At 48.5% G+C, this 26,951-nt stretch overlaps 1 protein-coding gene across 14 annotated transcripts in view; it reads left to right on the top strand.

Moving 5' to 3' along the window:
• CTNND1 (catenin delta 1) overlaps window positions 1-26,951 on the top strand; it is a 291,114-nt gene that overhangs the window by 171,458 nt on the left and 92,705 nt on the right. For all 14 annotated transcript variants that reach the window (XM_085651383.1, XM_085651377.1, XM_085651378.1 and 11 more), the window contains 2 exons: window positions 18,910-19,059; window positions 19,803-20,335. In XM_085651383.1, coding sequence (XP_085507509.1) covers window positions 18,910-19,059; window positions 19,803-20,335 — 683 coding nt within the window. The remainder of the gene's footprint in view (window positions 1-18,909; window positions 19,060-19,802; window positions 20,336-26,951) is intronic.

The raw sequence follows: 26,951 nt of genomic DNA, 5'->3' as shown, positions 1-26,951 counted from the left end.
CTGGGGAACCAAAGTTACAGGTAAGTAACTTGTTTTCATTTTCACAATGACCAGGATTCACTTGTCATCGCGAGTGTTGTAAAAGAAGCCACCCTTACTGGCACTTTGAGGTGAACTTCTACGCAGATGTTGCCTCTGTTGGCCCTCCATGTCGTCTAGGTGTGAACAAAGTGGACCTCCCCACCATGGGAGGCCATGTTGAGGCACCACTCCATATCTGGATTTGAGCACCTCACATCCATTCATGTGAAGCCATGTTGAGGTGCCTTGGAGGCAGGTGGGTTCCTCTTGCTTTGACTTGTGACTGGTTAGATGAAACATTGACTAGTTGCTTCGCTCTCCAGAACCAAAGCCCAGGTATGTTTCCTCTTTAACAGCAATCCCTCCTATGTCCTCTTCAAATCCTGCACATCTACAACAAATATTAGTCCTTAACCCACCTAGTACGTGTGCCTCTTACATAGACAAGCTGTTGTACTCTCCGTGCGGTAGGTGGACCCCTCCGATGCAGAGGTACAAAAAGCATTCTTAGTTGAACCCTATGGCAAGACTAGATTTACCTCTTTTACAGAAGCTTTCTCTCCACCCATCCGGATCCATGTCCGCCATATAGTTGACACTCACTACGGTTTTAGTAAATGACTGCCTTTTCTAAATGTTTGTATAACCACATAAATCCCTGTTTGCAGTAGTTCCCGCTGGTCGACTTGTGCGGTTTTTAGGTCTCGCCTAGGCAGCGCTTGCGCTGTCTCTTCGAGACATTCTGTATTCGGGTATGGACTTCAAGCTCTACCCATTTTCGGCCCATCTTTTCAAGTGGCTCCTCCTACAGTCCTTTGTAAATGGTGGCTGTTGATTTGTCAGTAGGCTTAGTAGTCCCTCCTTAGTACCTCCCTCTTTTGCGATCTCCCACTAGGACATGTCCTTACTCTCTAGATTACATTATCGGTTAGTGAGCACTATTTAGTTAATTACGGTCTTGCTGAAACAGGCATGACATGCTGTCCGGCTTTTGCAACCCACTCAGGTTTGTAGTTGCTGTACGAGACCTAACATGTTATCCCGCTTCTGCGACCCATGATGCTGCAGATGAGGTATTTTTTTAAATGTCTGCTTTACTGTAAAATTTACAAAGTAAAGCATTTGTTTGCTATTTATTTACTTTATTAGCATTTGCGGCATGCCGTGCTTAAGCTTCCCTAGTTTAAATCTAAAAGTGCGGCGCTCCGCGATTGCTACAAATGTAAATAGAAAAAAGGCAGGCGGGCGCTGCGTTTCTGTTCTTTTTATTTATTTTAGTAGCAATCGTGGCATTCCCCGATTTAGCTCTTAAATATCTGAAGCTAAAGCGCGGTGTGCTGCATATGCTAATAAAGCAAATAAATACAAAGAAAAGGCGGGCGTCCACCTTTAAATTGTTGCTTTTACCTTTCAACATTACGGCTGCCTGCCTTTATTTATTCACTGTTTAGGCATTAAAGGGGCAGCACGCTTTAGCTTTACACGTATAAGATTAAAGCACACCACAATGCGAAGGCTAAAAAAAACACACACAAAAAATGTCACTTCTTAATACTCACTTTAAATTTCTTCACCTTGAACATGTTGGATGCAGGCCATTAATTATCTACTTATTTTCCTTTAATAGCATTTGTGGCACGTAATTCTATTCCCAATATTGGATCTCAAGGAAAGGGTGCAGCTTCACAGGCTAGGTGTCCCTCTGAACTTCAATAAAAACAAATGAAAACGTAAACTCTAAAGCAATCTTTCTCTTTATCATTCCATTAAGGGAGTAGTACCTTATGTGGCTAGTAGAGGTCCCTTTACAACTCCACAGGGATAACTAGTAACCTCTGACACTGCACTCTTTACTTCAGTCATGAAATTTCTTTTATTATTGCGTATGCTACTGCTGGGATATTTTAAAAAAATAAAATAGACTTTGCAGCGCCAGTTGCTCAAAGTTTCACCAATGTGAGATCTATTGCATTGCAAATGCTTGTTTTATATTACTTGGAGTGACTATTTCTGCCAGATTCCTAGAATGCTGTTTGCCTCCCTTACTCTCAACTCAACCTCTTCCCTCCACCTCTCACCATCCTTTCCACAAAACGAAGTGTGCCCGACCACCCCTCAGCACCTTTATTTCTTCAGTCTTGGCAACCAAAATCACTTTCAACCTCACGCGCTGCACTCGTGTCACCTCACACTACAGCTGAAGGAGCTTCAATGGCTCCCCATTCTCAAACAAGCACAATTCAAACTCCTCACCCACACTTTTAAGGGTATACATAACACTGGCCCAGCGTTTCTCAACAATCTTACCTGCTTTCACATACCGTCCAGACTCCTACCTGCACAAAACCACAAATGCAGAAAATTCGATCCAGCGGTCGAGGCTTCTCCTACATCGCTCTGAAAGCGCAGAACGACCAGACTCTACACAATAGAGCCTCCTCCTCACTTCTTGATTTCCACAAAAAACTGAAGACCTGGCTTTTAGAGTAGTCCCACCTGGGCCTAGGTTTGGTTAGTCAAACTTGGTGCCAGGATACGCCCCGAGTGATGGTGCTTTCTACAGATCTCCATAATGTAAGAAAACTCCGCCATTCACGAACTCCTCTCACTCCACCTCCCCCACTTGGCAGTTAATTTCCTTCGTCCTTTTTGCGTCTCCTCCCCCATTGTGCTACCTCGCCCACCCTCCACTCAGCCTTACTCCTCTCCGTGGCTCCTCCTCCCCATCCTTACAAGCTGCCTAGGTCCCTTGCTGTGGTTCCACCGTTCCCAGAGCCCCTGCCACCTCGGGTGTCCTTTTTTTTTTCTGGATGCGCTGCTTCAATATAGTTGGAGGTCTAAAAAATAACAACCGCAGGAATTGCAGTAGTGTTTTTTTCCCCCGTTACTGCCTCTTGCTTTTTCTCTACACATTTATTTGCCTGCTTTTTCTGGGGAAATGTGTGTAGACAATACACATTTGGAATGATTTTTCCTGGGAAAGATGTAATCCTGAGCTTTCGGATTTGCTCGTATTAAGGGCTGAATCCGTAGAATCTCCCGCTCGGCTCTGCTTTATGTAAGATTCTGACTGGGGAGTACTGTGAAGTTCTTTCTCATCCTCCTACCATCAGCTCTTCCTTTCAACCTCCTCCTGCACCATAAATCTACCTTTCCTGCTCGTTCTCTCTTGAGTTGATCTCCTCCCCCCCCTGACCAGCACCCAGCCCATCCCTTCCTCATTCTCCTCGTCTCTTGAAGCGTTTCTTTTTTTCTCCTTTTAACCATGTCTTCTGCCTGCACGTCCGTGCTGCAATCTTTATCTTACATGTCACCTTCCCAGCCCTTCCTGCTATGCCTGTCTGGAAGGGAGAAGAGGGCGGTCTCTCAATTAGCCACCTCACGTTACACAGTGGAGTCTGGTGGGCCTGCACCTAGAAGCCAGGCCAGGGTCTGGAGAACAGGATCGCCTGGATATATAAGCCAGGGTCTGGTAGCCTGAAGGTGACACTGTACATAGAAGCAGCTGCGTCTACAGGTGTTGGTTCACAAACATGCCCATCAAAGATTTAGATGGTTTTCTGAACCCTGGCTGTGGAAGGGTTATTTGTACTGAGAGCCTCTCTGCAACGCAGCTCTGTGGCGCTTACTGGAGGTATGTAGTGGGTGACTTGAACCCCAGGACCCTCAGGATTCAAGGGGACTTTATCCCCTAACTTAAAATGCGCCATGGTGCGTGTTTGTACACGTCACCTCCCCCCCTTCACCAGTGTGCAAACGCACCTCGGGGCGCGTTTTAAGTAGTTTTAATCCCTTGCCCTATTATGTACTAGGGGCTTACAGAGAAGGTCATGTTAATCACAGGGGTGCCCCAACGCATAGTGTTCCCTAGTGTATGTAGGTGTTTTCACTGCATTCTAAGTGTCTTTTAGCATAGCACTGGCTCTAGGCCTGGTTAGTCAGTCAACACCAGTACCCGTCTGAAAAAGTTGTGGGCACAGGATGATTTTGTAACAAGGCCTCTTCTGCTTCTCTGTTGGTTCTTTCTGCACACGTATTGCTTCTTCCTGAACTTTTCTTAGTCTTTGAGGACTTCTGTTGCTTCTTTCTGCATTTCGTTTGCTTCTTTCTGTGCGTTTTTTCTTCTTTCTTCACATGTCCTATCTCTATAGGCATAGTTGGAAACTTAGAAATTCACTTAAAAAACCATAGGTTTCAGGCACGTTATAATTACAAATTAACATTTAAAAATACTTTGAAATTCACTGAAAAAAACCATAGGTTTCAGGGGCGTTCTAGTTAGTTGGACATTTGCCTCGTAAAAAACCCGTGAAATTCCCTCGTTCTAGTTAGTTCAGCTAACTATAACTCGCGCGCCCGCAATGGACTGCTGATGACGTCACATATTACATCACTCATGACATGGTCAGTGACATCACTCATGACATCACTGATGATATCATCCTAGTGATAGTGGCAGACCTCCTCTCACCCTAATATAACCTTTGATACACATTCAAAAATAGAAACTAACATTTTCAGAACAATGGACATACCAATACCAGTTACAACACACTTATTCAGTAATTCCAAGATCTACACACATCCACTCGTTCACCAACAGTCCTATACAGTCACTCATACATGTAGTCACTCATCATATGTACTCTTACACCTATACATCCGGTTACACACAGACACTCATCCATAGTTACTCACAGTCACACATGCAAACAAAGTATCAAACATAAATTTACTTGCATATATAGTTATACACACACCACCACACTTGCTTCTACAGAAACTTGCACATACTTACTCTCTTACGCAATCACTTATAGAAACGCATACTAATTTATACAGGAACTCTTCCAATCTCTCACTCTCACATATACTCATTTATATACAACAACACTCACATATACTAGTTTAAAACGTATGTAGTTGCCCATAAAGACACGATTGAGACAGTCATTCACTCACTAACACACCTATACACACACTCATCCACCCATACAGTCCTGCACTCATGCTGTCTTCAACACATACAGTCACTCATTCATGCATCTATGCACTACGTAATACCCCCCACCGATTCATACAGACATCAGACACTTATACTGATACTCAAAAACCAACTAATAACCTATATAGACACTCCTGTAGCTACTCCCCAACCCATGCAGCCACTTATGCACAAAGTGAGAGACTGATAGATATTTATATATTTAAACATTACTCACTAACCTATGTATTCACTAAGATGCACTTAATCAGTCAGTTATACAATCAATTTTACAAAACAAAATCATCCATATAGACACTTGTATACCCATTTATTCTTCCATCGACCTTGAGATATACATATATAAAACCTATTTAATTTTCAGAAAAGCACACATTCACTGGATGATGTCATCAGTGATGTCATTTGAGATGTCATTAGTGATGTAATATGTGATGTCATCTGCACTGCATTGCAGGCGCGCCAGTTATAGTTAGCTGAACTAACTATAACGGGGGAATTTCACGGGTTTTGTACGAGGGAAATGTCCAACTAGAACGTCCCTGAAACCTATGGTTTTTTCAGTGGAAAAAAATAATATAAATATATATATATATATATATATATATATATATATATATATATATCTATCTATATATCAAATTTAGGAGGCTGGACTGCACACAGGAGAGCTAACAGTAGCTCACGTGCTACTCATTGGAGAAGCCTGCTTTAGAAGGGCCTGGTCTGCCCTCTCGTGGTGGAAGGGTTTAGGTGATGATGGGCTGACTCCTGATGGTGCGAGGGTTTAGATGGTCCTGCCCTGCCCCCTAGTGGTGGAAGGTTTAGATGATGGGCTGACTCCTGATGGTGCGAGCGTTTAGAAGGGCCTGGTCTGCCCTCTCGTGGTGGAAGGGTTTAGGTGATGATGGACTGACTCCTGATGGTGCGAGGGTTTAGATGGTCCTGGCCTGCCCCCTAGTGGTGGAGGGTTTAGATTGTCCTGGCCCGCCCCCTAGTGGTGGAAGTGGTTAGATGGTCTAGTCCTGTCTTGCCCTCTGGTGGAAGGGTTTTGTAGTAATGATGGCACGCTGGTATGTTGTAAACCAAGTAGGTTTATTCGGGTAAGTTAACGGGTAGTAAAAGTCTTCAACAAGTCTTCATAAACAGCCCCACCAGGAGCAGCCTGCTAGCTGCTCAGCACCTCTCACCAATTGTCATCACTCTTCGAGACCCAGGCATTCTACTCAAGGTCCACTCACCAACATTCCATACAGAAGACCCACACATGCAGGCTGAGCAGCTAGAGCAGAGAAATATAGGGAATAAAACATCATGCAAGAATACTACATATCCCTTCCCTTTTGAACAGAAGAATTAACGAAACCAATACATTAAACTGTAAACGTAAAAATACAGCAATAATAAATAGTCCACAACCCAAAGATGAAAGGAACAAAGCCCACGTCATAAAAGTGGAAATGAACTATTTAAAACAGTCAAAAGCCCAGACCCAGGGATGATGGGAACACCGCACCACGAGAGGAAAAGGAACCAAAGACAAGAAGGAAAGATGGATACAAAATACAATACCCATCCCCCTCCTCAAACACAGAAAATAAATATAGATCAAAATGTCATGTGGAATAAAGGAACTAAAACCCAATATCCTGCCCCCAACATAACCAAGGGTCAACAATGTAACACACGTGGTCTCATGTAGAGAGACCAGTCATGAGAACTAAAGGGACTAAAACCCAATGTCCGGGCCCCAACTTTAACAAGGGACAACCGTATGTGCTCTCCGTGAGGAGAATTAAATCATGTGGACTAGAGACTAAAAACCCAATGTCCTGCCCCCACCATCTACAAGGGACAACGTGGAAAAAATGTATGTGCTCTCCTTGTAAGGAGGCATACCAGGTCTAAACCTTCCACAAACAAAACGTGCGACAAAAGTAATATTACGCACACAGGGGAAATAACGTGCGGCACAAGGTGTCTTGCATACAGTGAACCACCCCTACAACAAACCAAATAAATGATTGGCACAAGGTGTCTTAGGGCACACAGGGAACCCACCCCTGCATCAAACAAAAAAAAGTGTGGCACAAGGTGTCTTACGCACGCAAGGAAAATGTCTCCTTGCAACAAGTCAAAAAGGGAAAAACAAGCATGGGCATAGCCAATAGGTCTCGCCTTTGGGACCTTATAAGTATTTAGTTATGCAGTACAATAACAAAGTGTTGCGTGGCTAAACACTTATAAGGTCCCAAAGGCGAGACCTATTGGCTATGCCAATGCTTGTAGTAGGTAGGGCTCTGAGACAAAAAAACATGGGCCCCCCATGGTACGCCCCCTTAAAACAAAGCGCAAAGATTTACTTTGGGGCTTCTTTCGAGAAAGTAAATCCCAATTCAAGACGTTGCCCCCGTTTTGTATCACTTTTTTGGACATTGCACAGACATTCCATTGATAAATCTGTCCCTTGTGTTGTGATCGTGTCCTTGGGTCTTCTTCAATGTAGAATACATCTGCCAAAGAGTGTCAACACTTGTTATAACTTATAAAGAATGTACAGGTGCTCAATGCCTCTGGGTGTATGTATTGCTTCAGAAGGGTCAAACTTTATTTTTTTTTTGTTTTTGGAGTTTTATATAGTGTGAACCCAGCCCGAACATATCAAGTTCACATGAGCACCAGTTCCGTTACAGACAAACACATTTTTTCGTGAGACGCGGAGAGATTAGGGGAGGCTGAGCGTCATTGTCGAGACAGGAACCCGGTTCCGCAGCTTGGAGGTCGACCGCTCTTGCCATTAGGCCACATCCGCTCCCCGCTAAAGCGTTGGCACAGTGAACAAACACATTCTTTAAAAAAAATTCATGGTTTGCCCCCCTGTTGTCACAGGTTCGGATCACAGCAGAACCATTCAGACCTTCATCTTCCTTAGATCAATACACTGGTGTTACACGGGCCACACCCAGTCGTTGTCAAATACCTTACTTTGTTGTAGGACCAGCGTGTCTGAAATGACAGCATCTGGATGTACGTCCTCGCGCGCTCACAGAATTTGAATATTAGAATCCTTCATGAATCATTGGCGATAAGATGCTCTAAATCAGTCATCTGATATCTCTTAATCCCTCGTGTTGACACCAGACCTGACTGTTGCAGCATCCCGAAACCGCGTGCTTCAGGTAACGCATCTCGCGACCGCGTGAGGTGAGTCATCCGTGGCCGGGCAGGCGATTCAGGATTGCGCGCTCAAGGCACGTCGTCATGTTTGCATGCTCGAGGGACATTTTTGAGGTTTTTGTTGTGTGGAGGCGGCGACTGCCTGCCAAATTTGGCGCTGGCTTGATGTCGTTGTCACCGCTATGCAGGGAAAACACATGTGGATATAATTAAAGGTGAAGTTTTGTAACCTGCTGGTCTGGAGAAACCGGTCTCACCGAGATGAAACTATGTCGCACTTTTTGGGATCGAGCATACACGCGATCGCGATCAAACATCAAAGCGGGCGCTAAAGTGAAAGTATTCATTTCGCGGCCGCTTTGATGTTCAGTGGCCGCGCGGCCACTGAGAACATCAAAGCGGCCGCAAAATGATCACGCAGGCTGCCAAATGGTGCGCGCGCCCGGCGCACATGCACTGTAGTTGGCGGCCTGAAAGCACTGGTTTGCACTTCCAAATCCCCCGTTTACAAAAGCTCTCGCGAGCGCAGCGCTAAAGCGCTGGCTCAGGTGAGACTTAACAACCCTTCGAACCCACCCTCATGTAAGGGTGCCGTACTACAAAATGTGAATATGGAAATAAACTCCATCCTATCCCAATGTAAGGAATACAAAATTGAAAAGACAACAACCCTCCAGTAAGGGTACAAAAATTTAAATACTTTCCACAAAATAGGATAGACTGTGGCAACACTAAAACAGTAAAGATACTGTAAAGTGTACACATTCTAAACGACTGTTCACATTCTATTGTCAGTCAAATGTAACCATGCTGGTGAGCGATCTCTCACACGAGTGGCAAGAAACTGGTCACACTATTAACTTAAGCACTCCCAACTGTAACCTGTAGTTTGGAAACCAAATAATTTGTAGACGTAGCAATTATAGACTGCGAAAAAGGAAACGGGTTCCTTCCACAGTCACCATAGACACAACTGCAGGTTAGCTGAAACGATCCAGACGAAAATCTTCCTGTAAACGTGTTCCATCCAGTGGTAAATGCTCATGTAAACACTCCATTCAAATGTAACTCCAAAAAGAAAACTTAGAACTCAAGACTGAACCCAGTTCTCAGTTATTGACACGCAAAAGTGGTGGAAAAGAGAAAGTACCTGTAACTTCAAAGCGCCACAACACCAGCCGATCTTCACAGCGCGACATACACGCTGAACTTCAACACTGAAAAAATAACTGTATTGCCCATAATAGAACATGATTGGCGGCCGCTGCTCGGTACATTTCAAACCTGCCTGCTTGCTATAGCCCCAAGATGGCAGCACGCTGTCACGCCGTGCCGGGTAGCTCACGGCAATAGTGTGCCACAAAACGTCTAAAAGCAGTGCTGTAACAGAGGTGAAGTATGTTTCACTGTGAAGACTCTGTAGATTACGCGGGCCACAGGCAGAGGAGACTGCACGCAACAAACTGGACTGAGGTAAGCGCGTGCAACACTTCCCTCACGCGAAGTTCTTTAATTATTTATTTTAAATTCGATAATGGCGTTTGGGTAGCGCTGAAGCCAATGAAGTCTCAGCATAGTCCAACAAAGGCAAATTGTCTTACCTCACTTGACTCCCATGCGTTACCGACTAAAACTGCAACCGCAGCGGAAGAAAAATGCCCCACAATGGTGTTCTCACAAAGTGGCAGGAACGGCATACTTGATGTCCTTGACAGTTCCTTTGGTAGACAAACCTGCTGGCACGAATTAAAGTAAACTACTATAAATAGACTGCAGACAGGCACCATAACCAAGATAGTGCAACATGTACTTTGTGTAAAACTCAGTGCTTGTCCACACACTGACACTACCAGTTGCTTCTCTCTTCTGGAACACACGTTCGGATGGCAATGCTGGTTGACACCGCCGCTGTTTGCCCGCAAATACCTCTTGAGACCTGTTCAAATTCATCCAGACACTGCTTGAAAACACCTCCAGCCTCCTGTAGATTACCACCAAAATGTCCATGTGTTTCTGTCTGTGGCCAATAATGTCTCTGTGCCAGTCCCAGTGTACAGGGACCAGCGCTGCAGTGTAGGTAAAAATAAGTCTATAAACCCCACATGTAATGAGCAAGTAAAGTGCAGGCTCTTCCAAATGGTGCGCACACAAGAAAATTGTGGATCTTTTAGGGGTCAAAAGGTGCATGGTAATCGCACAATGCGTAGCGTCCATGTGATAACTGAAGATGCTTACAGTACATGAAGGTTCACTCTGCGCAGTATCCATGAAGCCAAAGAAACTGCTTACTGTACTTGTAGGCGCAGATCTTGTTGTAGTTGCCACTTAAGACCGGTTACAGCACACTTGTGTGGGGGCTGTCCATTGTAATGGACACTGGTGGGGCTGTACAGTGCGCTGTCATTGTACCTGTTTCTGTTTCATTTGTTCCCTTTGTGACTGCTTCAGTTTCTGTCTCATCTTGTGGCACCTCCTTTTTGCATCCTGTTGCTGTAGTCTGCACCCGTCCTCTTTTCCTTGTTGTAGCTCCTTCCCAACATGTTGTGGAAGTCATCCAGTTTCTTCAGGCTACTTGTACCACTTGTAGTGCGTGGAGAGGTCTCCAACTCTGCACCAAAATTAATGTAGTAATGATGACACGCTGGTATGTTGTAAACCAAGTAGGTTTATTTAGGTAAGTTAACAGGTAGTAAGTAGTCGTCCTAAACGGCCCTACCAGGAGCAACCTGCTAGCTGCTCAGCCCCTCTCACCAACTGTCACTCCTCATCACCCAGGCATTCTACTCGAGGTCCACTCACCAACATTCCATATTTAAGAGACACACTCAGGCTGAGCAGCAAGGACAGAGAAACAGAGAATAAAATATCATGCAAGAATAATACAGGTTTAGATGGTCCCCTCCTGCCCCCTGGTGGTGGAAGGGTTTAGATGGTCCTGCTCCACCCTTTTGTGGTGTAAGGGTTTAGATGGTCCTGTCCTCTGGTGGTGGTGACAGGGTTTAGATGGTCCTGTCTTGCCCTCTGGTAGTGGAATGGTTTAGCTGGTGATGGGCTGACCCCTGTGGTGGAAGGGGTTAGATGGTCCTGTCCTGCCCTCTGGTGGTGGAAGGGTTTAGATGATCCTGCCCTCTGGTGGTGGTAGGGTTTAGATGATCCTGGTCTGCCCTCTGGTGGTGGCAGGGTTTAGATGGGTCTGTCCTGCCCTCTGGTGGTGGCAAGGTTTAGATGTTCTTGGTCTAACCTTTAGTGGTGGAAGGGTTTAGATGTTATCAGTCTGCCCCCTGGTGGTCGAAGAGTTTAGATGGCCCTGTCCTGGCCTCTGGTGGTGGCTGGGTTTAGGTGGTCGTGTCCTGCCCTCTGGTGGCTGCAGGGTTTAGATGGTCCTTTTCTGCCCTCTGGTAGTGGAAGGGTTTACATGGTCCTGGTCTGTCCTTTAGTGGTGGAAGGGTTTGGATGGTTCTGTCCTGCCCCAAGGGTTTAGATGGTTCTGTTCTGCCCTCTGGTGGTGGAAGGCATTTGATGGTCTTGGACTGCCCTCTGGTGGTGGAAGGGTTTTGATGATTCTGTCCTGCCCTCTGGTGGTGGCATGGTTTAGATGTTCGTGGTCTGCCCTCAGGTGGTGGAAGGGTTTAGATGTTCGTGGTCTGCCCTCAGGTGGTGGAAGGGTTTAGATGGTCCTGTCCTGCCCTCTGGTGGTGAAAGGGTTTAGATGACCTTGGTCTTCCCTCTTGTGGTGAAAGGGTTTAGATGGTCCTGTCCTGCCTGCTGGTTGTAGGAAGGTTTAGCTGGTCCTGGGCTGACCCCTGGTGGTGGAAGGGTTTAGATGGTTCTGTCCTTCCTTCTGGTGGTGGCAGGCTTTAGATGTTCTTGGTCTGCCCTCTGGTGTTGGTCTGCTCTCTGGTGGTTGCAGGGTTTAGATGGTCCTTTTCTGCCCTCTGGTAGTGGAAGGGTTAGATGGTTCTGTCCAAGGGTTTGGATGGTTCTGTTCTGCCCTCTGGTGGTCGAAGGGTTTAGATGGGTTTAGTCTGCCCCCGGGTGGTGGAAGGGTTTAGATGGTCTAGGTCTGCCCTCTGGTGGTGGGAGGGTTTAGATGGTCCTGTCCTGTCTGCTGGTTGTAGGAAGGTTTAGCTGGTCCTTGGCTGACCTCTAGTGGTGGAAGGGTTTACATGGTTCTGTCCTGCACTCTGGTGGTGGAAGGATTTTGATGTTCTTGGTCTGCCCTCTGGTGGTGGAAGGGTTTAGATGGTTCTGTCCTGCCCCAAGGGTTTAGATGGTTCTGGTCTGCCCTCTGGTGGTGGAAGGGTTCAGATGGTGATTAGCTGCCCCTGGTGGTGGAAGTGTTTAGATGGTCCTGTCCTGCCTTCTGGTGGTGCAAGAGTTTAGATGGTCCTGTCCTACCCAAGAGTGTAGGTGGTTCTGTTCTGCCCTCTGGTGGTGGAAGGGTTTAGATGCTCTTGGTCTGCCCTCTGGTGGTGGAAGGGTTTAGATGGTCCTGTCCTGCCTGCTGGTTGTAAGAAGGTTTAGCTGATCATGGGCTGACCCCTAGTGGTGGAAGGGTTTAGATGGCCCTGTCCTGCCCGCTGGTGGAAGGGTTTACATGGTCCTGTTCTGCCCTCCGGTGGTAGAAAGGTTTAGATGCTCTTGGTCTGCCCTCTGGTGGTGGAAGGGTTTAGATGGTCCTGTCCTGCCTGCTGGTTGTAAGAAGGTTTAGCTGGTCATGGGCTGACCCCTAGTGGTGGAAGGGTTTAGATGGTCCTATCCTGCCCTCTGATGGTGGCAGGCTTTAGATGGTCTTGGGTCTGCCCTCTTGTGGTGGAAGGTTTTAGATTGCTGCCCATCTGTCCACGTTTTCACATTTTCAAAGGCCCGATCGCGATTTCTAAATAGAACTTTATTGGAAAATGTCTGTATTCATTTTTAAAATGGTCTTTCTGTATGTCAGTCTGGTGTCAAAAATGCAGCTGCAGCACACATTGTACAGTATTTTCTTTGAATTTCCTTCCTAAAGTATATACTGCTATGGGAAAACAATAACCGTTTTAGGTGATGTTCCAAATTATTGTACAACCGGGATATGTAGCGGTCATGCCGGTGGCGGTTCTGCAGTGTACATTATTTAAAAGTAGAATATTAATAGAACATGTATTTGTAAAGCGCACTTTTACCCAGAAGTACCTCTTGGCTGTTTATTGTTTCCCATCTCAATGGTCCTGATTTTATCGACCATAGAAGGCTGAGTGGACCTGCCAGGTTTAGAACCTGTACCATGAGATCAAACACAGGCCCCTACAGGGGGCGCATAAGTCCACTAAGTCACCAGACCCGGCTCTGACAAATACTAGAGATGGCAAAGCCTTGTATCTGATGCCTATGTATCTAGCTGTACTAGAAACCTCTGCAGAGGACATAAAATATGAACCAGTTACCCATTGAAATAAGCCGACTTGGGTGGTGAGATCCGAGAGGTCCAGTCAGACTCTGGACCAGCGGCCCTCCATCGATGGAATTCCCTGGCAGGTCCAAGGTCCTGCTAAGCTCTGTTCCGCTTTGGTTTCATGGGGTGAAAAGGTGCAGCTGTAAGGACACACCACTGTTCTCTTATAAAGGGGAACTTGCCACTCACTCTGCAGCCTAAAAATCCTGGTTGTCGTTGTAAGGTTAGAATAAGCAGCCCAGACCTTCCCCTGTGTTACACGTCTCTGATTATTGCTTCAGCACTTGTGACTTCTCAGGGGGTATTTGCTGCACCAAGGTTTTCCAGGAGCCATACCGGTGAGATGCACCAAGGCGCATCCTTTTAATAAGTGTTTTTGAGCTCCACAGGGAACCTCTGGCTGGAACTACTCGTCTGAATAAATACTAGGAGGAAATGGGGTGTTTTTTATATAGTGTGGTTGTAGGACCTCCCCGTGTACCCCTTTAGGACGAGTAGATTTTGTCTGGAAAACCCTCCACTCAACCCTGGGTAGCTGTGGCACTGAGCATCAAGGCGCACACAGAACTAGTGTGAAGCATTTGAAGAGCTCCCAAACGATTGCAGTTGACACGACACTCTAATCCGACACCAATTTATAAAAATAGACTATTTTTAGAAGTGTTTAGACACTAGAATGAAAAGACCCACCAGAGTTTTCCCGAGGTATGGATTTTACAACGGTCTATTGAAAGGGTTCTCACTCTACAGCGAAGAAGCCTTGGCAAATTCAACTAAGCTGACAAACGTTTTCAAGGAAAACTTGGGTAGGTGTCTAACTCTGGCAGCGAGCTGTTAAGGAGGGCGATCAGCAAGGTCCCTAAAAAACATTTACCTCGACTGAAGAAGCAGTCCTCTAGCAGTTTCCAGGCACTTGTTTTTCCCTTTGCATGGATTGCTATGGAGTGGTCCTGATGCAAGGGATGAAGGATGCTGAAGGTGCTCCAATGATGCTGTGGGTGCGACTCAGTCAACGGGGGTCTTACTTCAGTGATTCCTCATCCATAAAGATGGTGAGGGGGATCCACGCTGCAGGTTCAATGTCCTACAAAGTCCTCCCTGGTTTTGGCTGTTGTCATGGCCATAGGCCTATCCTTCCTGGGTCAATAGATCGACTTCTGAGGGTCCCAGCAACTCCCCGGCAGCACTCCTGAGCTCAGCGAACTCTGGTTCAACTCTGTACGTTGGGTCTTGCTACTCTGTACTGCACGGCGGTTGTTGTGGCGACTTGAAGATTTTAGAAAACCAACTTAACCCAGCTGTTGTGTCCCTGTGCTGCGAGCAGGAGGCCAGTCTCTTGGCTTGATGGGACTCTGAACAGCTTCTCCTTGAACAGGACGCTGGACGCAAAGAATCTTTCTTCGCTAGTAACCTGGTGCAGCACATGCAATCTTTGCTGGTGTAGCCTCTCTATGCTAGTCTCTCGGTGCAGCACATGCAATCTTTGGCAGTGTAGCCTCTCTATGCTAGTCTCTCGGTGCAGCACATGCAATCTTTGCCGGTGCAGCTTCTTTATGCTAGTCTCTCGGTGCAGCACATGCAATCTTTGTCTGTGCAGCCTCTCCATGCTAGTCCCTCGGTGTAGCAGGACAGTCTCTTTCAAGTTGGTTGAGATCTGAGGTCTGGGTGCCGGGATGTCCTCTATGCTCAAAGTGCCCTCTGGGCAGGATGTGGTTGGAAGCCAATGGGTTAACAGGGTCCCTCCCACCTGGTGTCCAGTTCCTGTGGAGTGTGGCTTCTGGCTACCCCAAAATGCACCATTCTGCCCACTCCCTCTTGCGGTGTTAAGACCTCATTTGCCCACCCCTGGAGTGTGACTACCTCAGGGCTACATGCCCCTGGGGAAACTGGTTTGGCAGCTGGTTTCCCATTTCTGCTCCCCATGCCAGCCTGTCTACCCCAACCATAGGGCAAGCCTCCTCCCTCGGGATGCATCTGCTCTTCAAAGACTGCTTCACCTGTGAAGCCTTCCTTTTGGGGCTAACACTCAATTGGTTTCCTGTGGGAGGCACATAACACCTCCCTGTCGTGCAATCCCTCGTTCTCCTTAGTGAGTCGCTGGCACATCTTTCCAGGAGGGCAGAAAGCGATCTTGTGGTACAGGCTCCATGTGTGCCCGGGAAGACGCAGGAGTTTTAAGGGCAACAAAATGGCAGCTTTGCTAAAGCAGCACACTGGAACAAGTTGCATTACTTTTGACCTGAGATAAAAGTTGGACTTAATGGAATAAGTTGTTTGATACCTTTGAGTGCCCACTTTGGTCGCACCATTCCAGAGTTACCACAGCTGAGGGGTTCAATGTGTAACTCTGTCCTCACCAATTGGGCGACCAAGTCTTTCCTCGTAAACCAATAGTTTTATGTTTTAACCATCAGGGCATGCAGAGTACATGTCCTGCCTGTCGCATTCTGCCTTCAGGGCTCTGTAGGCCTCCTAGGAGTGACTTGCACACATGTCCAGGGGAAATGGTGGCTTTTGTCATTGCTTTCAATAGCACAGTCGGGCTAGCATTGCACGACTGCTCTACCAGTCTGCAGTGGTGAACTGGGGGATGCATTTTACTTGAAGGGCCTCTAGGGTGGCATAATCAGTGCTGCGAGCTCTGGAGTAACCTAACTTGCATGCCTTGGGTACAACGGTACAATTTACTAGGGATTTGCAGGTAAGTTGGCCATTTCCAGTTGGTTCTTGTCAATGCAACATACACTTAAGGGTAGGGGCACTGGCACCGGCACCAAGGTCTGGTTAGCCGGCCTCCGTGCACTCCGAGTCAAAAAAACAGAAGCATCTGTTCAAAAAGCTGGGGGTGGACCTACAAAGAGGCATTTCCTCTCTACCCTAGTTGCAGGATTTTGGCTCACTCCTTTCACCCACAGGCTCCTGCCTTAAGAACGCAGTCACCCTCCCCTCAGTGTTGTGAACTCCATTCACCCTTCCTCCTAGTTCTATGGCCCCCATGCCCTGTGCCCTCCCCATGCCTTCAATCACTCTCCCACACATATTCTTCACAGTTCTGTTTCTCAGTCTCTCAAATACCCCTCAATACTGTCAAACCTTTCTAGTCCTCCCGCCGTTCCCTGTGTCACCCTGCTAAATGGTCCCCAATATTTACCCCTGCCCTCCCTCTCACCCTTATTCATGGTCCTCACTGACCAGTTCTGCCTTCTCCAGGTCCCTCTCCTTTGTGGTTCCTGCTGTCTGTTCCAGCAATCCCCGTGTCATCCTGGTTTGTGCTCCCTGCTATCCATCCCCGCCTCCCCATGACTCCACAAGATTGTCTGAGGGGGCTTGAGGAGAGCTTGTGGTGTGGGGGTAATGACTGCATCGTTCCTTGGCTGTGAATAATGGAAACCAGTCAGAGCATATATGAGGTGGGAGTGGAGGTGGCAGAAGAATGGGAAACCGGTGAAGCAGCTGCCCCTGGGGTGCTCAGGGTGAGCCCCGGCATCTCTTTCTGGCACTGATGCCTCGTCTCGTCCCTTCTTTCTGGCACTGATGCCTCGTCTCGTCCCTTCTTTCTGGCACTGATGCCTCGTCTCGTCCCCTCGTCTCGCGTCCCTTCCTCCTGGCACCGGTGCCTCGTCTCGCGTCCCTTCCTCCTGGCACCGGTGCCTAGTCTCGCGTCCCTTCCTCCTGGCACCGGTGCCTCGTCTCGCGTCCCTTCCTCCTGGCACCGGTGCCTCGTCTCGCGTCCCTTCCTCCTGGCACCGGTGCCTCGTCTCGCGTCCCTTCCTCCTGGCACCGGTGCCTCGTCTCGCGTCCCTTCCTCCTGGCACCGGTGCCTCGTCTCGCGTCCCTTCCTCCTGGCACCGGTGCCTCGTCTCGCGTCCCTTCCTCCTGGCACCGGTGCCTCGTCTCGCGTCCCTTCCTCCTGGCACCGGTGCCTCGTCTCGCGTCCCTTCCTCCTGGCACCGGTGCCTCGTCTCGCGTCCCTTCCTCCTGGCACCGGTGCCTCGTCTCGCGTCCCTTCCTCCTGGCACCGGTGCCTCGTCTCGCGTCCCTTCCTCCTGGCACCGGTGCCTCGTCTCGCGTCCCTTCCTCCTGGCACCGGTGCCTCGTCTCGCGTCCCTTCCTCCTGGCACCGGTGCCTCGTCTCGCGTCCCTTCCTCCTGGCACCGGTGCCTCGTCTCGCGTCCCTTCCTCCTGGCACCGGTGCCTCGTCTCGCGTCCCTTCCTCCTGGCACCGGTGCCTCGTCTCGCGTCCCTTCCTCCTGGCACCGGTGCCTCGTCTCGCGTCCCTTCCTCCTGGCACCGGTGCCTCGTCTCGCGTCCCTTCCTCCTGGCACCGGTGCCTCGTCTCGCGTCCCTTCCTCCTGGCACCGGTGCCTCGTCTCGCGTCCCTTCCTCCTGGCACCGGTGCCTCGTCTCGCGTCCCTTCCTCCTGGCACCGGTGCCTCGTCTCGCGTCCCTTCCTCCTGGCACCGGTGCCTCGTCTCGCGTCCCTTCCTCCTGGCACCGGTGCCTCGTCTCGCGTCCCTTCCTCCTGGCACCGGTGCCTCGTCTCGCGTCCCTTCCTCCTGGCACCGGTGCCTCGTCTCGCGTCCCTTCCTCCTGGCACCGGTGCCTCGTCTCGCGTCCCTTCCTCCTGGCACCGGTGCCTCGTCTCGCGTCCCTTCCTCCTGGCACCGGTGCCTCGTCTCGCGTCCCTTCCTCCTGGCACCGGTGCCTCGTCTCGCGTCCCTTCCTCCTGGCACCGGTGCCTCGTCTCGCGTCCCTTCCTCCTGGCACCGGTGCCTCGTCTCGCGTCCCTTCCTCCTGGCACCGGTGCCTCGTCTCGCGTCCCTTCCTCCTGGCACCGGTGCCTCGTCTCGCGTCCCTTCCTCCTGGCACCGGTGCCTCGTCTCGCGTCCCTTCCTCCTGGCACCGGTGCCTCGTCTCGCGTCCCTTCCTCCTGGCACCGGTGCCTCGTCTCGCGTCCCTTCCTCCCGGCACCGGTGCCTCGTCTCGCGTCCCTTCCTCCCGGCACCGGTGCCTCGTCTCGCGTCCCTTCCTCCCGGCACCGGTGCCTCGTCTCGCGTCCCTTCCTCCCGGCACCGGTGCCTCGTCTCGCGTCCCTTCCTCCCGGCACCGGTGCCTCCTTAACCTTTTTTCTTACTGTCTGGCTTCAGCTATCCATGCTGGAGATGGGTGTCTGCCTTGGGTTTAGTGAATAGTTGGGCTGGTGTTAAACCTCTGCGTGTGATAGAATTGCTTCTCCATTTACGTTCTCCTAATGTCTGCTGTTCATTTTCAGGACCGCATCTACGGCACCATTCCCAGAATGCAGGACCCGGGCCACATCGTGGAGGAGACCTACACTATTGACGAAGACCCAGAGGGTGCCATGTCTGTCGTCTCCGTGGAAACATCTGATGATGGCACAACGCGTCGCACAGAGACCACAGTAAGAGGGGGACAGAAAGTAGATGGAAGGGCAGACAGACCTTTAATGGTTTTTTGGGGGGGCAGGCTAGGCTAGAGGTGTGTTGCAAGGGCTGTGAGTTTCCAGTAGCAGCTACACAGCTAGAAGCAGCTCAATTTGTGGCGATCAGTGTTTCACTGCAGGTCCTGATTGGTCTCAGTACTGGGATGACTGGGATGCTGCAGGTCCTGATTGGTCCCAGTACGGTAAGAGCTGGGATGCTGCAAGTCCTGTTTGGTCTCAGTTCTGCGAGGCTGCAGGTCCTGATTGGTCCCAGTATTGTAATGGGTAGGATGCTGCAGGTCCCGATTGGTCCCAGTACTGTGATGGCTAGGAGCCTGCAGGTCCCTTTTGGTCCCAGTACTGTGATGGCTAGGAGCCTGCAGGTCCCGATTGGTCTCAGTACTGTGATGGCTAGGAGCCTGCAGGTCCCGATTGGTCCCAGTACTGTGATGGCTAGGAGCCTGCAGGTCCCGATTGGTCCCAGTACTGTGATGGCTAGGAGGCTGCAGGTCCCAATTGGTCCCAGTACTTTAAGGACTGGGATACTGCAGTTTCCAATTAATAAGCATTGAGGGAGATGTTTGTAGGTTTCTGCCGTGAAAGAGCGAAGGGGCTGCTTGTCCTGATGGGGCTGCATTGATGAAGTTGCCTGGGAATCTGTGCTGGATCAGCCGGGCTGTTTAGAATGAAACTTACAAGTTTGATTTATCTCCAATGCTTAGGTAAAAAAGGTCGTCAAGAAAGTTACCACGCGGACAATTCAAGTGCCGGTGGGCCCTGATGGGCTCCCTTTAGACGGCTCTGCACTTCCTGGTGGCTACATTCAAACCCTGGACCGCAACTTCCGCACGAATAATGGCGAGGGTGGTGGTGGATACATGGGCCCTGTGGGTACTGCCACTGTCCCACGCAACTACCACTATAATGATGGCTACGGGAACCCTTATGACACTGGTAGCGAGAACAACTACAGCAGCCTCTCCCGCATGGCTCGCATGGATGATCGATATCGCCCTGTTGATGGCTACCGCACACTGGACAACTACAGGGCCCCAAGCCACCCTAACGCATATGGACCCCAGCCACAGGTGCGTGTTGGAGGCAGCAACGGAGACCTAACCCGCTTCCGCCCGGACCACTATGGGCTTGAGGATGACCAACGCAGCATGGGCTATGAGGATCTGGACTATGGTCTTGTTCCAGACTACGGCACTGGCCGTCGGGCTGCAACGCCTTCTGATCGTGTGCGGCTCAGGTATGGCAGCAACATGATGGAATAACTGGTTACCTCGTTCCCACAGGTTGTGTTTAACGTGGTGTTGGTCCTGCTCCTGAAATGTGTGTGTAAACTAGCAAGACAGTGGGTGGTTGTTGGACTGTGTGGAATAAGTGATCTAGTTATGTGGTTTGTGTGTTTGCATGTGGGAATTTTCTTTTGTGTAAAGGAGTTTCCACTTATGGGTCATGTGTAGAGGGTGCCAATGTGCAGAAGGAAGTTCAGTGCGGTGTGTGTCGCAGGAGAGGGATGGGGTAGACGTTTATCTATGTGTACAAGGCTGTCCAGCGAAGGGTTCCTTGTGTTTGGGCAGAGGACGCTTGACCCAAGTGGAAGGACTTGGATGTGCAGGCCAGTTTCTATTGAACAACATAGATTCTTTGTAAACTAGTGATTTGATGGTGCCAAAAATCTTTGCTCTTGTTCCTTTTGTAGTAGCTCTTACGTTATTCCCTTCACATGAAATGAAGTCTCCTACACTGCTTCTGGCTGTTCCTTTGTGCAGTGTATTATTGGGTCTAAAGAGCCATGTGTGAGAGACAGAGGGATGTGTTGAGAATCCAGCATTGACACATGTTTGTATGGCTGGCGTATGCGTAAACCTAGAACGGTGCTCAAAAGCATTACCTGGGATAGAGAATAACCCATTATGTGATCGATTCTAGCCGCAGATTGCTTAGTTTAGAATCCTCCCCCAGGCTCGAGACTGAATCCGGATTTTTTTTCCACAGTACGTTCACGCGTCACCAAATGGCATTGCGCAACTCCATATCGACGTCATCACGCGATGTCCATATAACCCTGCACCGATAGGCTGACATCAGTTCTTCCTTTTCTGTGCTTGCAACTTGGATCCGGAGCAGTTAGGGGGCTGTTTTTTTGGGGGGTTTTTTGCCCATCACCACCTTTTATGTGAGAAACTTGTGCATTTAACGATGCTGTCAGGGTTTAAACCCTGTGGATCCTGTGATTGATAGATGTCAGTCACATATCCCAATACCATCTGTTTGTGGTGCCTGGGAGACCACCATGACTCGAGTGTTCCTGTCTTCGGACCGTTGAATGATACTTCTTGCGGCGCGACTATCTGAGTAGCTGCGTCGTCCATCCTTTAAATCCAGAGACTGGTCGAGGACCCGTTCTGGTGATCAGTCGTCAACGGAGGCTTTGATGCACGAATGGTCAAAACATAAGTTCACTTCTGATGCGGTCTCCCAACTTACGGTTGTATAGTCAGAGTCCACCCTGCACCTCGCTAAATGTCCTGTAGCCGGAGCGACTCTAGCCCAAATCTGGAATATTGAGGTTCGAGGCATAAAAGCTGCAGAATACATACTTGTGCATAGATCGCCATCTGGTGTTGGGCTCTGATGTTTGCAGTCTTTTGTCTTGGAAGAAGTCTTTTAGTCACAAGATAGGTGACTCCTCCCTTGGGCGATAGTGCGCATGGGCATTGACTCCACCCTTAGATTTGTTTTTTTCCGGCATCTGGTTCGGATGTGACTTGCTGCGCTCCGGTTCGGTACCGTGTTTCCAACCCTTTCAACGCGCAACCCATCACCACTCAACAGTATTGTTTCGCTCGCGTGCCATTCTACGTGCTAACCTCAAAATCCTAGATTCCGGTCATCGACGCGGGCCGCTGGGCCTATCTGCGCCTATCTGCGCCTACGGCTAATAGAGAGAACTCCATTTAAAAAATGCCCCCAGTGTGGAGTTAAATTTCCACACAGTGACCACCACCACTTTGCCTCTCACCAGAACACGAGGAAAAGGATTGCCAGGCCTGCACCTCTTTTTGCTCTAAAAAAGACTATCAGTGATCGCCGTGCTCGACGACAAGTTATGGCTCAACCGAGTACACCGGTGCCACACGACATCTTCGAAGTCCCTGATGTTCCAGAGGCAGAGGATTCGGAGGAACTCGACATCGTCTTCGAAGCTGATGACTCCGATGACCACATCACTCCAGGTCAACGAGTGAGGACAAACGTTCATGCCCCTGCCCCATCAGATAAACAGAAGGCTCAGGTCAAACTTCGCCTCAAGGTTTAGTCGAGACAGAGGAAAAACTTCAGAAGCCCCGCCTCTGGGCCCGGCTCCAAATACAAAGGAAAAGCCTTCCAGCAGCTCTGGACCGAGCAAGCCGCATATTGGTATCCATAAAACACCTTCTGTGCCGAAATCAGGGATACACCCTATTCCGTTACGCCCAAAAAGGCCTTGGTATTTAACCCTTCGACACCGAAAGACCATAAGGCCTCGGAACCGAACAAACACCGAAAACCTTCGGCTCTGAAGAAGATTTCCGACTCAAGACCTATCCTACGGCTCCAGAGCCCAAATCAAAACCACGCTCGGAACCGAAAAAATCGGCACCGAAAGGAGACCGCTAGCAGGAAGAACTGTTTCGGCCAGATCCTATCGATCTGAAACAAAAGACATTACGTGTGGACCCTAAAACAGGCTATAGTGTCAGTCTCCCAACAAAAAAGAGGAAATCAGATACCTCACACACTCCTGAGGTACCTGTGAAGAAAAGAGACTTTGCAACTTCACCCCCAAGACCCTCTTCTCCTATTCTTCCTACCAAACCTTTGTCTCCTACAAACTCGCCTATACACTCTCCTAGACTCGCTCTAATACTTCCATACTCACCTTTATCACCACAGGATGAGGATGATCATGGGGATGGGGGTGAACACGATGAGGATCCCTTAGATGACCCTGATGATGACACTACTACACCACAGAATACATGGGAAGATTACAACAATCCCACAAATCCTCCAGACCTTCCTGATCCAGATGCATACCCATTTAGACCATCTCCCCCAAATGACAATATAGGGTTTAGTCAAGTCATTAATAGGGCTGCGCAATATTATGGCGTTGAACTACATTCAGACCCCATGGACGAAGACTTCCTACTAGATACATTTGCTCAGTCACAAAAAACAATACATACATTGCTTAAAGGTGTCACTAAACATGCTCCAGACATATTTAAAGACCCTGTCAGGACCAGGATTATCAATCCTCGGATTGATAAAAAGTATAAGCCTGCTCCTAACGATCCAATTTACATTAAAGGACAGCTCCCTTTAGATTCTTTGGTAGTGTTCAATGCAAGAAAACGTGCTAATTCCCAAACCTCTGGTGATGCTCCACCTCCAGACAGAGTCTAAACTGCTAGAGGCATTAGGCAAACGAGGTGCCTCCCAAGCAGCCAATCACTGGAGAATAGATCTGACAGTGTTCTCTACGATGAGCTTGAAGATCTTATTCAACACTTGCCTGACCAATACAAAGCCAAGGCCAACAATCTGGTCCAAGAGGGCAAGTTAATTACAAATGCAACCATCACATGTGCCCTCGATGCAGCAGATACCGCATCTAGATCTCTCAACACCCGTGTCTTACTTCGCAGACATGCATGGTTGCCCATTTCTGTTTTTAAACAAGAAGTGCAAACAACTATCTTGCATCAGCCGTTCGATCAAGAACACCTCTTTGGCCCAGCTGTGGATACAGCTTTGGAGAAAACGAAAAAAGACATTGCAAAATCTATGGGAGCATTACAATCTCTAACACCACGAGGTTCCTTTTGTCGCTCCTTTTATAGGGACGCATCCAAAAACATTCGCACACACTACTTCCTCCTCCTACAAGAGTCCCACACAAACATCCCCCAACAAGGCACATTTTAGAGGTGGGTACAGAGGAAATAATAACAAGGGTAGAGGCCAAGATTACAACAACCAAACCTCCCCTACTACCAAACAATGACTTCCCTACACTCCCTCCAGAACATTCCACTCCGGTCGGAGGGAGACTCTCACAGTTCCTACCTGTCTGGAACTCCATCACTACAGACAGGTGGGTAAGACAAATTATCCATTATGGTTACTGCCTGGAACTTGCAGCAACTCCACCCAACCATACCGCCCAAACAATTTCCAATGTCCATGGAACATCTGACTCCTCAAACAGGAAGTCCTCTCACTTCTGCAAAAGCACGCTATAGAACCAGTTCCCTCCAGCATCAAGGCACAGGGGTTTACTCCCTTTACTTTCTCATCCCCAAAAAAGACGGTACGCTCAGACCAATACTGGACCTCAGATCTCTGAATATCTACATACAATCAGACCACTTTCACATGGTCGCCCTTCAACAGGTCCTCTCACTGCTCCACAAGGCGATTTCCTTGCCACTCTAGATCTCAAGGACGCCTACTTCCATATTCCTATACACCCTGCTCACAGGAAATATCAAAGGTTTGTAGTGGACGATAAGCACGATCAATTCCAGGTCCTCCCATTCGGAGTGACCACAGTACCCAGAGTCTTCACAAAGTGTCTGGCAGTAGTAGCCGCCCACTTGCGAAGACTACAAATTCATGTATTTCCTTACCTGGACGACTGGCTGATAAAAGCAAAGTCATGCAGCCAGTGTGTTCACCACACTCCCCAAACAATTCACCTGCTCCACAACTTGAGGTTCACAATAAACCTCACCAAATCACATCTTCAGCCCTCCCACATACATCAGTATCTAGGGGCCACAATAGACCCTTCCAAAGCCCTTGCATGCCCCAATCCAGTCCGAATAGCCTGTATGCAAACCCTCATAACAAAACTTCAGCCCCAACACTCACTACCACCTCAAGTGTTTATGCAGCTCATAGGAATGATGGCCTTTTGCATTTCCATAGTACCTAATGCAAGACTTCAGATGCGCCCTTTACAGGAATGTTTAGCATGTCAGTGGAACCAGGCTCAAGGTCAACTTTCAGATCTGGTGTTGGTGGACAGCCGCACTCATCGCTCTCTGCAGTGATGGAACACACAAAACCTTTCCAAAGGGCGGCCGTTCCTAGACCCAGTTCGTCTAGATCGTGCTAACAGCAGACGCATCGCTCACAGGCTGGGGAGCCTGTCTCCTAAACCATACAATTCAGGGCAGGGTACTCCTCAACAAAAAATGCGCCACATCAATCACCTGGAGTTGCTGGCAATCTTTCTGGCATTAAAATCATTCCAAACACATCTGATCAACAAAACTGTCCTTGTCTGAACAGACCATATGAGAGCAATGTATTGCATACAAAAACAAGGAGGAACACATTCTTTGCAGCTTTCTCAACTAGCGCAAAGCATATGGAGCTGGGCCATTCCGCAAAAGATATACCTTCTAGCAGAACATCTTCTAGTGGTACACAATCAGATTGCGGATCTGCTCAGTCGTCAGACACAGCTCATCCACGAATGGGAACGTCATCCACAAGTTCTTCCATTTTTTTCAGATGTGGGGCCACCCAGACCTAGATCTGTTCGCCACACATGCAAAATGCCCAACCTTCGCCGCCAGGTGTCCACACCCATTGTCCAAGGGCAATGTGATATGGATGAACCGGTCAGGCAGATTTGCGTACGCTTTTCCGCCACTCCCGCTCATTCAATTAGTAGTGCGCAAGCTCAAACGGTCTCTCGATGATCCAGGTTGCTCCAACATGGGCCCGGCAACCATGGTTCACAACACTCCTGGTACTCTCAGTTCCACACTAAAAACTACAACTCTCCCCATAACTTCTTACTTAACCATGGAGAGATAAGACATCCAGATCCAGCTCAACTAAACCTGGCAATCTGGCTCATGAAGTCCTAGAGTTCGGTTACCTCAACCTCCCACCTGACTGTATGAACATTATTAAAGAAGCCAGACGCCCTACTACTAGAGCTTGCTATGCAGCCAAATGGAAAATATGTCATTTACTGCAATAACAAAATTGACCCACTAGATGCTTCAATTCAAAACATTATTTGCTATTTACTGCATCTACAAAGATGCAATCTGGCTTACGCATCCATAAGACTACATCTTGCTGCCCTTGCCGCTTACCTACAAAACAGATATTTGTCATTGTTTAGGGTACCTGCCATCAAAGCATTTATGGAAGGCCTTAAAAGGAAACTTCCTCCCACAATCCCACCCTCTCCAGTGTGGAATTTAAATATTGTCCTTACTAGGCTCATGGGTCCTCCGTTTGAACCTCTACACAAATGCGAACTGCGGTTCCTTTCATGGAAGGTAGCTTTCCTTGTCGTAATCACCTCTCGCAGAAGAGTAAGTGAGATCCAGACTTTAACTATACAAGAACCATTCTTACAAATACATCATAACAAAGTGGTTCTTAGAACAAATCTGAAATTCCTTCCTGAAGTAATCTCTGCTTTCCATCTTAATCAATCTGTAGAATTAGCCATTTTTTTCCCAAAACCAGATTCCGTAGCAGAAAGACCTCTTCACACACTTGATGTCAAAAGAGCTATACTTTATTACATTGAAGGAACTAAACCTTTTAGAAGTCAAACCAACTGTTTGTAGCTTTCTCTCCACCTCATAAAGGAAACCTCATTTCCAAAGCTGGAATTGCCAGGTGGATAGGCAAATGTATTCAAATATGCTACCAGCAGGCAAAACGCACAATAACAATTCCCCCTAGAGCGCACTCGACATGCAAACTAGGGGCCTCCATGGCATTCTTAGGGAATATTCCCCTTAGATGACATTTGTAAGGCAGCAACATGGTCT

This window comes from Triturus cristatus, chromosome 4_1 (assembly GCF_964204655.1).
Source record: "Triturus cristatus chromosome 4_1, aTriCri1.1, whole genome shotgun sequence".
Classification (NCBI taxonomy): domain Eukaryota; kingdom Metazoa; phylum Chordata; class Amphibia; order Caudata; family Salamandridae; genus Triturus; species Triturus cristatus.
This window is presented reverse-complemented; position numbering and strand designations above follow the sequence as displayed.